Source organism: Nanorana parkeri, unplaced genomic scaffold (assembly GCF_000935625.1).
Source record: "Nanorana parkeri isolate BGI_ZX_2015 unplaced genomic scaffold, ASM93562v1 scaffold140, whole genome shotgun sequence".
Taxonomy (NCBI): Eukaryota; Metazoa; Chordata; class Amphibia; order Anura; family Dicroglossidae; genus Nanorana; species Nanorana parkeri.
The window spans coordinates 922,901-935,887 of record NW_017306408.1 but is presented as its reverse complement, the minus strand read 5'-3'; the positions used below and the strand labels follow the sequence as shown (position 1 = coordinate 935,887).

Here is a 12,987-nt window from a genome sequence, read left to right as displayed (position 1 = left end):
ATACATATTATATATCATATATAAAGGAGTTTTATACTCCTGTAAAAATAATTTCACATATTTTTACACGCAACCAGTATTAGTACCTGAATCTGTCTTTATATCAGCCTCCTGTAATCCCTGCACAGCAGAATTGGAGAAACACAGCAGGAACTGCTTGGTGTCAGAGTCATCCCCAGGCCAGCTGTCACCTGGTGCAGCTGCCGGGTGTCACACGCTGGGGCATCATCATACACGGATGTGACATCATAAGGGACACGGGTAATAACGTCATGGGCATTTAATGCTGATGTGTTCCCTCTCTCTCTTGTGCAGCTGTCGGGCTCTTGGTCCACACCAAGAGCCCGACAGCTCTTGTCATGGACCAGTCATTTTGGTGTCACCCCCTCTGATGGTGTCACCCGGTGCGGGCCACACCCCCTGCACCCCCCTTGTGATGCCTCTGCTTGGAGTCAATCAGAAGTATCTAAATTTGTCTTTATATCAACCTCCTGTAATGCTCATTCGTTGCCCAATAAGCCCAACCAGGAAGGTACGGGAACGGTGTTGAAACAGCTCTATTCTCTATCTAAAACTAAGTTCACACACTAAGGGTGTCACCATACCTTACAGTTTACTTTTTCATATTTCATCTGTGTATTTAGCTGTTAGCCTAGAGCTCAGCTTTAAACATAAGCACACCAGAGATCAGCAGTGTTGGTGGGCATCCCTGGCTGCGAAGGGTTAACCCAGGAGTCGGTTGCGCCATCCAGTCTGTCTGACAGCTCCCCTGTCCTCTCTATCCATAATTTTATTTTACTATTCTGCAAAGCTAGGAGAGATACTTTGCTTTTACCTGTCTGCTTCTAACGACTGGTAATGATTTATAGGGTTTTTTCTGGTTTGTTTTGTGGTGTTTTATCCATGGTGCCTGTCTGTCTCACAGGGCACCTCTGCGCATAGTTGCTGTATGAGATAAACCCCCCCTTCCCCTCTGCTTACTCTGCCATACTTTCTCCGCTTGGTCTGCAGGATGCAGGGGTTTGAACTGAAGAAGGGGCTGTGAAGTTCTGACTGTGCTTTTCCGGTTCAAGCACAATCAAAGTTTTGTGCTAGCCATTGTCCTTGACATTCCTTCGTCCCACAATAGGGTGGACGCAGTGTGCTGAAATGCTTGCATGACATCATTATCATCCGCTTAAATAAATCACCTGCCTTTGGCCTTCTTCTGCTTATACAAGGATTCCTCCACCGGGAGGGAAGAAAGTGTTCTTTATTTTTACAAACCTTTATCCCAGAGGGCGACAGGAAAATGCTAACTTTTACTCTTGTTTTCAAAATAAATACATGCTGGCCTATTAAACGACAGGGAAAAAAAAAAAAAGAAGAGGGGGAGAGAGATTTTATAGATTCCCAGCATGCCGCTGGCACACCTGTCAGGAAAGGCATTTAGGTGAAAGTTTGCACAGTTTTGCCATACTTGGCTTAGTGTTGAAGCTGAACTCCGGGCAGATATAAACACACAAATGAATACGACTTTGTATTAATTCATATATTGTTAAAGTGACACTAAACCCAAGAGTTAAAGTGACATTAAAGTCTAATTTAAAATAAAAAATGTTCACATATATCTACTGCTAGCAAGCAGTAGATACACGCAAAAACATTTTTTTTTTTTTAAAGTTACCAAATTAGTTAAAACTTACCTGTGTCTGCGTCATTCACTCCTGGCTGTAGAGCTCAGCTTCTTGAGCGACCGTACAGGAGGATGTGTGCGGGCACATGCGCAGTCCATATCACCAAAGGGGAGAAGAGAAGAGCTACAGTGAAAGTGAATGCACGCAGCCGGGAGCGTGCACGTCGGACAGACTCTGTGGGACAGGAAGAGACAGCAGTCTGTGCTGGATCAGAGACCGGCACCAGTGCTGGAGAGACTGCTAAAAACTACTGGGAGGAAGAAGATGATTGGATCATGCGGCATCACTTAAGGTAAACCAAAGAGTTAATGTCACTTTAAATCTTAAAAATTAATTCAAGTACCTTATTAACAAAAATGTACCTTATTTGTGTATCACTCGGCTGTAGATCCTCAAATCATCTCTGAATTGGTGCTGACACTGTCCTTCCTTCTGGAGGGGGGCTACTTTTGTTCCCCATTGTCCCTGTGTGTGTTGTAAAGTAGCCACCGCTCCAAGCTCGCTCCTGTGATGGACTACAATCTCACGTTTAGTTTTTTTATTTGTATTAAGACTGTTGTCCATCACGGAAGTGAGCTAGTTAAGGCACTTGGATGCCTTTTTAAGATTTAACTCCTGAGTTTAGTGTCACTTTATTTATTTTTTTCTTTTAATGCAACTAGTGTAAGTGGAGTTTTCATGTTCTCCCTGTGCTTGCGTGCGTTTCCTCTGGGTACTCCGGTTTCCTCCCACACTCCATGCTGGTAGAATAGTTGGCCCCATTATGTATGTACAAATTATTATTTTTATGCAGGATTTATATAGTGGCAACAGTTTGTGCAGCACTTTACAAAATAAAGGTAGACAGTACAGTTAAAATATAATTTAAGACAAGAGGGTTAGGAGGGCCCTGGCAATGCATATGTGTTTTCACAGTCTGTAAATAGCAAGGTTTGAAAAAAGACCTGGCCACTTTTCCCTTAGCTATCATTGACCACACTTTTTTCCCATTGTCATTAGAATTACAGTCACCTTATTAAAAACAAACAAAACAAAAACATGTATTTACACAGTCACAATATTCTAAGCTGGGTAGGTACAAGAAAACAAAAAGAAGAGGTGTAGAAGAGGTAGTCTTAACAGACAGAATCCTCTGGACAACCTCTACTAATGAAGATCTGCATAATGTCAATATATAATAAATAACACATGGGTGTGAAATTGCCACCTATAACTCATGATCACCTGACTGTGTTCCAGCTTAGTGCATTGTAAACAGAAGAGGTCCCATGCATTTTTTGGAAGCAATGCCCATTTGGGATTATCCTTCTGTTTTTGAAGTGCTAGAGGGCAATAGTGAGCAGAATCATTCCTTCAGTCTTTGATAGAGAGGAGCAAAGGAACTATAGTACCGTGCGTGCGGATGTCGGTGTTGGGCAAGCATTGCTGTAGGCCCATACGAAGATGGGGAGATATCTGCTGACCTGTGCTTTTCAGGGAGAAACTGTCTGCAGTAACCAGAATCTTCTTACTATGGACCAAAAGAATGGTTCTTCATTTAGACACTTTTTTTTACAGATGACCATACACATCATACACATACAATCTTATTCTACAATCTCTGCACAATCTGCTTTAGATTTACCAACAACTATGTAGTATGAAGCCTGTCAATATATATCCATTCACATAGGACCTCACACTGCATAGTTGTCGGTAAATCTAAAGGTGATTAAAAAGTGTGTGGTTGGCTTTAGGGCCCATGTACATTGATGCGATGGGGTAACGTGCTGAAAATCGCAAAGCACCGGCAGTACAGCACCCCCCAAATGTTGTAGCATGGGCTATGGTGCAATGCATTGACATAAATGCAAAGTGTGTTTGTCTGTGCTTTAAAATGTGTTGTCAGCCCATTGAAAATTAATGGGCTACTTTTACACAGCAGACCTTAATGCACTAAAATGTGTTAACGAAACACATAACGTGAATGGACCCTCAATGTTGGAGTTAAAACATAACATAGAACTAGGACAATCAGTGGCTCTCGGGTGCTGCAAATACGATTTTCCTACCAACTTCAATCCGTATGTCATTTGGAAGGGGTCCAAACATGTGAACTTCTCCTTATTTATTCGCACATAAAAAAAAGGGGGGAGGAAGTACTGAAAAAAATATTTTTTTCTGTAAATTAAAACATTGTGCACAAAATAATTTACAAAAAAAGACAATTGCTACAAATTGTTTTTTTCTCGCTGTGTTTGAGCTTGTGTACCATCAGATGGGAATCTTGTGACTCTTAAGTAGCAGAAATCACATGAGATGAGTAAGGGAGAAGGACATACAATAGCTATATTTATTCAACCTTCTCGGAAATACCTTGATCTAATTACTTGCAAAGATTGATATAAATATGGGAGGCTGGAAACACTTTAACCCCTCTCAGAAAGCTTGAACTCAGAACTAAGATTAGCCGCTACCTGGTTTTAACACTCCCTGGGAAGCGTTTGCTGAATGAAGTCTTATCTGTCAAAGTTCTGGAGCATGGCTGTTCTCGTTGCTGGTGGTGACCAGGCATATTGCTCCTTTCATTCTCCCTTACTGCCCCAAAAGGAGAAAAGGGAGAATCTGATTGGTTCTGACATCTCAATGGAGTTGACTTATAATACACATATAGCCTGCTCATCTGTCAGAGTGCATAGTGAAAAAAAAAACATCACCTTCTTAAAAAATTGCAGATAAAAACACAGATAAATCAAGTATCTCAAATGCCTACTTGCAGCATTTTTTCATTTTCTTAAACATTTTTTTTACTCACTTGCAGTATGCCTTTGAACTTGTTGGCAAATTTGACTTATATAGGAAGAGTCAGTTCCCTAGCAGAGCCACCTCCGTCCATGCACTCTCCTGTTCTGGGAGTGTCTGGCCCAGCTCCTCCACCCCTCCCCTCACATCCATACTTAACCTTTTATATAGTTGGTGGGAGGAGCATAGGGGAATATTTTAGAGTGTCTTTTGAGTGACACCTCCAAGGCTGCTGACATCACATGCACACTGGCACTGCCAGCAGCAGTCTCAACACTTTGGATGTCTACGTAGTTAAATATCATGCATCAAATATGTTTAATTCACATATAATCCTATAGGAAGATTGTTGTTGAACTGAATGGTTGGACAACAGGGTCTAAACGTAGTGAATAGGGTGAAGCTGTGCTGGCTTCAATCATCCAATCATGCGCAAGTGACAAAGCAAACTGGCCTGGGTTTGTTTTGTTTGGGCATTCGAGCAAACCAAATCCAGGAATGCCTTTGGTCCGCACAGCGTCATTGGATGAAAGGATACAGTGGCCGGAGCATAACAACCAATGACAATGAGGGGCTGAACAGCATCAGTGGTTGATAGGATCCAGTTGGCCGCACCATAACAACCAACGAGGCTGTGGGGCCGTACAGTATCAGTTGTTGCTAAGACAATGGTGGACTGGCCAAATCGTTTGCCGATTTGGTGACCTGCAAACAACAAAGCTCATCCTTAATGATAGGGTACACCTCGTTCACTAAGCTAAGTGCAAATTCACTGCAAAGTGAACATGTTCTACTACTATACTACTACCTGAACGATGCCTGCATCCAATCAGATTGTTCAGGTGTTTTGAGAGCCAGCGGGGCCAACTAGCAAGATGCTGAAGCTTGGCCCAGTGGGAGATTCCTCCATCCACACAGTTTAGCGTAGATGAAGAAATCTGTTGCACTTGTTCCATCTGAAATAGAAAATGAGCTGATAATCTACAGGTCTATGGTCAGATTTGGAGGTTTTTGTAATCCCAAAAGTTGATGGGTAACCTAAAATATAATAACAACCAATCAGATTTCAGCTTACAGTAGCCGCCCCATGAAAAACATGCTTTGATTATACTGCTCGCTTATTGCTGCTTACTAAAACCAGAGGAAAGATATCCTCTCAGAATCCTATTGGTTACCACCGGCATCACAGGCAATTTTTCTTTCGATTTTGCAGAACGGAACGCTAATGACAGGAATATGCCTATTTACAACTGGGAGTGTATCTATAAATGACTCAATTACCCACCCGTCAGTTCCTATAGAGCTGCTTTTATTGTAGTGTATGGAATCCATATGAAAGCTGAGTCTCCGAGGGATTAGGCCAGACTTGGGATCGTTGCCATATGGAGTTTGCTGCAGCACACAAGATGAGCAAATCCGTATTGTCAGTATTATAACATAAATGGGACATATTGTTGCTGCGATGGGTATTGTTAACCCGTGAATCTCGGTGGCAGAAATATTTGTCACAAGCAAAAGCAGTAAAACTATTTTTACAACCACATCAACAACTGACACAGAGAATTAATAATGCATAGCGGTAGCCGGGTGATGGAGTGAATCACTTTTGGAATCAGGTTGTGGACCGGTTTCTGTACCCTTTAGTATATGTAAACCCAATTACTAAAATCTCATTTAAGCTTCATCATCTAAATGTAATTTTAAAAGTCCTTTTAAATTTCTATGCATCTGCAATTTAAATAATACCCGGTAATCTTTCCATAAGGGTCCTTTTTTCACTTCCGTTATGGGTTTACAACGTACAGTCCCTATTTCTCAGTTGCTCTTCTGTGTTGTCACCATGTGACCTGCACTTCTGGTGAAGACTATAAGGTCTCATTCACACAGCTAAGTGTCGGCCAGATCCGTGCGGCGTACACTCCCGTATGGGGCCGTTCCCAGGAAGGACAGATGCAGTGTGTGATTGTGTGCAGCAGCCTGTTCTTCTCTATGGGAGGACGCAACCGTACGGCGTCGTACGTTTACCTGAACTGCACATGCGTGCGGGTGTCCCGGCTCGGACGCAGACAGGGCCCATTCTGTTTGCGTACCAGTACCGACACCCGCACGAATGTGCAGCTCGGGTGAGCAAAAAGTGTTAATGATACACAGCGCTTTAGCACTGATAAATGTCATACAGTGAGGGGTGGCATCTACTTAAAATTTTGCTTGGCTTGGAAACCATTAATACATTCAGACATCACAGGAGATGAAGAAGCAGGTACAACATTTGAAAGCCACCAAAGTCAAAAGTTCCTATACTTTTCTCTCTGCTCACAATGGAAGTTGATCCAATCACGCATTTCAAAGGCCATACACAGCCAGATCTCTCCATGACAATGGACTGCATTGACTGCATTGCTAAACCGCCAGCTGCAATGCTTATCCTTGATGCATTCAAATTTCAGGACCAGCACACAACCAGAGAAGTCCTCCTTCCCATTTCTGTAGAGACAAGGGAATGATTATTGACTAGTTCGAGATAAATCAATAAATAATTCATGATTGCATCTTGCAAAAAACAAAGAGCCAGCTATGATGATTTTCATCCAAAAAGGTAAATCTTATTCCAAGTGGGAAATCCAATCATATTAAACCATATCATTACCTTGATGATGGTGATGGATAGACATTTTTATTTGAACTGATTGATTCTTTGAGCAATCGTTTGTGAATCATAAGGTGTACAGGCGTCATCCTTGCATGACTTTCAAAGATTTCACGCCTCGGTTCTACGTTCCCCACAAGGTGCGTGCCCTAACACGGTTTCCATTTTCAATTCGAGCAGCAACAGTCAGATTGGCGCTCCCAAAACCGCAGCACGCAGTGTGCTTTTTTTTCCCCATGACGCCCTGCAGGGCAATGCATTGGTGTGAACGGGTCTTTTGAAAACAATCTATTTTCTCTTGTCCATGCCTTTTGCCGTGTTTAGAAATAGAGCAAAGTGCTGGAAGACGCGCCTGGTGCGAACAAGTCCTTATTAAAGCTGCCCGGGTATCTTGAGCCAAAAGAGGTGATCACTTAACCACTGAACATCTAATACCTCCGCACTTCCTTTTCTGACGAAGACACAAAAGAACAATAGCCTGAGATCCATCTTTATTTTGCACCAAGAACCTCTTGTATTTTCAAGTGCACAGGCTGTCGATTTTTTTTGTTTTCTTTCACGTATGTTCATGGATCACACGTATGAGGTTGTTTTTTTTTTTCTATCTTAGTCACAGTTCTCTAGCACATTAGCTGAATAAAGTTCCCTAGCTGGGGGATTATTATAAGGTGTCACCAGTGCCAGACTTTGCATGCTATGATGTACAAGTTGTGACTAGCCGGAAGCTTCCTTTAGGCTGAGGGTCAGATTAACCTAACACCTCCTTTTAAACACTTCATAAAACTCATTTCAGAACGAAGACCATTCAGCGGAAATATGCAAAGCACACAGTGCCACAGCCTTGAATAATCTTGTCAACTGAAAATGAGTTATGGGAGATAAAGCCTCAATCCTGTTTAGCTTTTTTACAACAAAAAAAATAAAATAACTATTTTCTAATCATCTCTTGAAATGTTTCAGTCAAGTATACGTAATAAGCCATTGCAGTACAATATGGAGATATGGTTGTTCTGCGTCGGCCATCTTGACACAAATGCTAAAACCTCATGCCTAGCGCTAAACAGTGCCTCAGATTCAAAGTGCTGGGAAATTATGGGGAGACTGAAGATTCTGTCTGAGGTATCTCAGACAGTTCTCACCTGCGATATTTTTATATACACGGTTTGGTTAAGGTTAGGTTTCTCTCAGAAACACAAAGCTCACAGCTCACCCCTGTCCTGCATCCCTGCCATCCACACGCGGTGCACGGAAGACCCTCTTCCGGAGTGATAGTCCCAAAAACTGTAGAACCAGCACACGATGATCTTCCAAAGGGAATTAAACGTTATTCCACATGCATCTGTAGAGAAAACAAACCACTGACGCGTTTCTGCCTTGCTCGATCTGAGTCATAGAATGACTAGACCTGAGTAAGAAAGAAAGGGGTCAGCATGTTTGATTTTCTTTGAAAGAAAGAAAATTGTGCTAGTTCTACAGTTTTTTAGGTTTTGATCAGTTCAGCCATTTATAGATGTTCAACTTTTAAGCTGCACCAAAAAAATAAAAAAATAAGAAAGCTTAAATATTGTTGCTTGCTACCGGATTTACTCCATGTTTTAAGTCATGAACCTACAGAGCTTTGTATGCCATTTATACCTATTTTGTTTTTCAGATGAAATGAAAGGAGACTATGATTGTATGGGACCTGAAGCCACTCACATAACCACTATCAATAACGGTACAGGTAATTAATAGATACATTTCCTTGTGGCATCCGTTATAATAATCATGTTTGTTATACTCATCTCTGAAAAATATCTCCAAAAATATAAAATTGGGGCAACTTTAAGTCCCACCCCCGCCTGCCCAAACCCTAGGTCTATCCAATGGAGTTCAGAACTAAGCAACACCACACCCACAGCCTATGCAATAGAATCCAGAACTAAGCGACACCACACCCATTGCCTATCCAATAGAGTCCAGAACTAAGCGACACCACACCGATTGTTCTTAAACTGACCCCTTTCAGTTTATTTTCCAACAACATAGAAATAGCTGGTAGTAATTATGTTAATTTTTTTCTTCGCAGCATGCTAGTGTTTTTATTTTTTAATTCTTACTTATTGGTATTGTAAAAAGGCTATGAAAGAAACATTATGGGTAAAAATATTTAAATGACAGGTAGCCATAAGAAAGACACATGGTTCTGTAAGTGAATGCCGCACCGTGTTTTCCTTACCCTCCAAAAAAGATTGTTTGTTCAACTAGCAATTACCCAATATTGTCAAGTTAAGAGTCCACTTGTAAGCTGTTAAGAATTGGAATGGGGTCAGAGGTTCTAGGCAACATTAACAGCTCACTCTCTTTACCATGGGTCGCAGAATGCCAGTTCTAGAGGACATCATTTTTGAGCATTAGTTGTGTTTATTTACGTAAGTGTATCCTACTTGACTGTTAGCGAGTAACATTCTGCCCCAAGGGCACATTTTTTCACCACTGAGTGTAATAATGGCTGACATTTCTTTAATCTCACAAAATAAAGTGGATTCCAATCCCCCGTTCAGATTTTCAACTCCACGCTGCCTGCAAATGCACAATTTCCGATTACTGTCATTTTTTTTTCACCCCCCACTTTTTGAAGACTGATAGCTAGAGACAAAGAGGAATTTTCTTGACAACTTTTTTTTCATTGTTGTTCCGCAGTAAAGAACACAAATTGCACTTCGGGATTTGAAGACTATTTCACCAATAGGAAGATGGACAACAACGACGGGCACGGCGTTAGCATAGCAGAGTACTTACACCGCAGCGACACAGCCATCATTTACCCAGAAGCCCCGGAGGAGCTATGCCGCTTGGGAACACCAGAGGCCAACGGGCAGGAGGAGAATGGTGAGGCTGTGATTCATTTTTAGATACTACAAGGAGGACCCATTGCAGCTGTTGCAATTATAAATGCACTCTGTGCCGGGGTGTTTACCTTAAAATTTCAGGAACAGCTGCACAGGCCTGGAATTCCATGAGCCGAACATTAAATAAGCTCATGATGTCCTGTTTGCAAGTTCCTGACATTTTTCACTGCACTCAAAGGACAAGAATTGCTGAACAACCAGGATCTGAGGATGAATTGAACACAACTAGCGTTGAAATTAAAAACAAGCAAGTGTTCTAGGTAATTCTCAACATAAATTATAAGAGAACAGGAGGCCTCGGCACGGATGGATGTAACAATGAAGCGATTCATCCAACTAATTGTTGTTGGGTTAAAAAAGAATTCTAGGCCTTGGAGACATTTGTGCCTGCTGTGTTAAAAGGGGGAGAGCAGCCATGTTGTTTTCAAGAAACGTAAAAGTACTCATAACACCTTTTTGCAACAGAAACTTCTTGTTATTAAAGTTATATCTAAAACCAACATTTTTTATATCAGTTTTAGATTGAGGATGGTTGGATCCCTTGTTAGTTTTTATGTCTGTGTCCTATTGGAGAGATTTCCTTTGCCCTAGAAACACAACAGGAAGTGAGTATAACACTTCACAATGGGGGAAATGTCATCTTAGTTGCCCCTTACCTCCTGCTTGAGTGACTGTAAAAGTTTGGATTGCCGATCACTTTCTGGACCTGTGACAACGGTCACCAGGGCATATAAGAGAGGGTGAATTTTCCATGCAAGCCACAGATAACTTTACATTTCTGACAAGGTTTTCAACACTCTGTTTATCGCAAAAAAAATACACTTTAAGAAAAATTTAATTAAAAATACCCATTTTGTTCCCTGGAACTCTTTGCATTGCCATCTCTTACATTTTATATCGATAACAGTCTCCTATAGAGCTTTTTATTAACTGTGTGTCCACCAACATGCAGAAACATGGAGTAAAATCATGAAATCTTCTTTCCGGGTCAGTGTTGAACTTTGAACCATTAATTATCAATTGAACTAGATATGGGAAGCAGGAAAAACGTTTACAACAGTATCATCACCAGTATCAGAATATACCAGTATCCTCTGCAGATATAAAATGGTTAGATGTAAGACTTGTAATTAATTTTCTGTTACAGTATAAAATGATAGATGCATGGAGAGGGATGAACAACATTTTAAAATGACGATACGACATTGCAGCAGATTGCGTTGACTCCAAACATACCATCCTGGGCAGGAAGCCCATTAGCTGCCATTGATTCACTGACCTTTTGGCCTGTGTCTTTTTCTCTTCTATCTCCACTCTAGACCTGCCACCTGGAACACCAGATGCTTTTGCCCAGCTGCTAACCTGTCCCTATTGCGACCGGGGCTACAAGCGGTTGACGTCACTGAAGGAGCACATCAAGTACCGCCACGAGAAAAACGAAGAAAACTTCTCTTGCCCCCTTTGCAGTTATACATTCGCCTATCGCACGCAACTTGAGCGGCATATGTTGACGCACAAGCCAGGGAGAGATCAGGTACAGAGGGGGGAGTTGACTTTTAGTGATTCTCTCTTTAATAACCCCTTAGAGAAACTATATTGCTTTGATTGGCAATCATTATTAATTTTTCATGGCATTTTGAAGATGCAGATCTTTTAATGGTAATAGCTTTAATTGAGGTCTAAATGATTTTTTGATGGTCTCTTCTAATATGATTTAATAGTCTTATGTTCACGATCGAATGAGTGTGTTAATTTCTAATTTAGAAATTTTACTTGCACTTTAACTTCACTTTGGTTTAACGTTTTAATGCTGCTCGAAAGGTGAAGGAAACATTGGTATTTTAATTAACGAGTTCTAAAAGAAATTACTGTCACATCGATTTTTTTTCTTTTTCTTTTTGGCGTCATTATAGCACAACGCTATAAAACTGGCCTCATTTTAAAATGGATATCATATTTTTAGATTAAAAATTGCTGAAAAAAATGTTAATGGGCCTTAAATTTTATCACTTAAAATATTAAGTGACTGTGCCAAAGCAGCTGCGCTTCACATAGATTCACTTGTGTCATCACTGCAGGAAGAGAATGTTGGGATTTTTGTCTCAATTATATTTTGCACCTTTTCACAGAATTCTAGAATAAATTGTATGGCTTATTTAAAGTGTATGTAAACCCTAACAATGACTTTCCTTTAGTGATTCCCTTTTGGTCTGTTAAATATATGATTGAAAGCATTTTGTTATATCTGTTCAATAAGTGAAAAAAATACCAGTTGATTATGACAGAAATCCAGTGCTGCTCTGTGACCTGTGCACTCTGCAGTCTTATCTCAAGTAGCCTTATCTGCCTAGGTTACCTGTTTGAACTACAGAACCCCCATTTTATGGAGATAATGAGGGAAATGTGTTCTGTAGTCCTATCCTACTGTCCTGTCCTAAGGGGACACCGCTGTTTCAAAGATATAGAATAGTTAATGAGCAATGGCCCCCCTAGGACACAAAGTATCCTGCTGGCAGGATCACCAGGTGAGAAAAAAGCCTAAACATTAAATTGAATGCAGCCACCACATCTGAGGACTGGCAAGCTGCAATATATTATATATTTTTCTCAGGTTTAGATACACTTTAAGTATAATCACTCACACTCTGGTTTGGTTATCATTTCCACTCTAGTCACAGTTCTTATCTATAGTAAGCAGCTTTACCTTTGTGGCTGGACATTTTTACTGGTATTCAGAAGCTGTCGGTAGGTAGCACAGGATTATTATGCTTCAATGTGCAGGAGACCGGAAGCAACTAGTTGGGGAGACAGGGACATATCAGCAGTCAAACCATAGAAGGAGGATGCCAAATGGTGTATCAAAACATGATCTAAAGGCTAAGCCAAGGCAAGGCAGATTCAAGGCAGGCAGCGAAGGTTCTAGGTCATGTCAGTCTGGGTTAGAAACAGTAAAGCAGTTCCCAAGCACACCCTAGAGGCAAAAAAGTTAATT

The 12,987-nt window shown here is 41.0% G+C and overlaps 1 protein-coding gene across 3 annotated transcripts in view; it reads left to right on the top strand.

The window, feature by feature from the left end:
• ZEB2 (zinc finger E-box binding homeobox 2) overlaps positions 1–12,987 on the top strand; it is a 145,109-nt gene that overhangs the window by 115,727 nt on the left and 16,395 nt on the right. For 2 of the 3 annotated variants that reach the window (XM_018554054.1, XM_018554053.1), the window contains 3 exons: positions 8,756–8,827; positions 9,787–9,975; positions 11,315–11,529. In XM_018554054.1, the coding sequence (XP_018409556.1) occupies positions 8,756–8,827; positions 9,787–9,975; positions 11,315–11,529 (476 nt within the window). The remainder of the gene's footprint in view (positions 1–8,755; positions 8,828–9,786; positions 9,976–11,314; positions 11,530–12,987) is intronic. The other variant, XM_018554055.1, reaches the window with a different exon arrangement.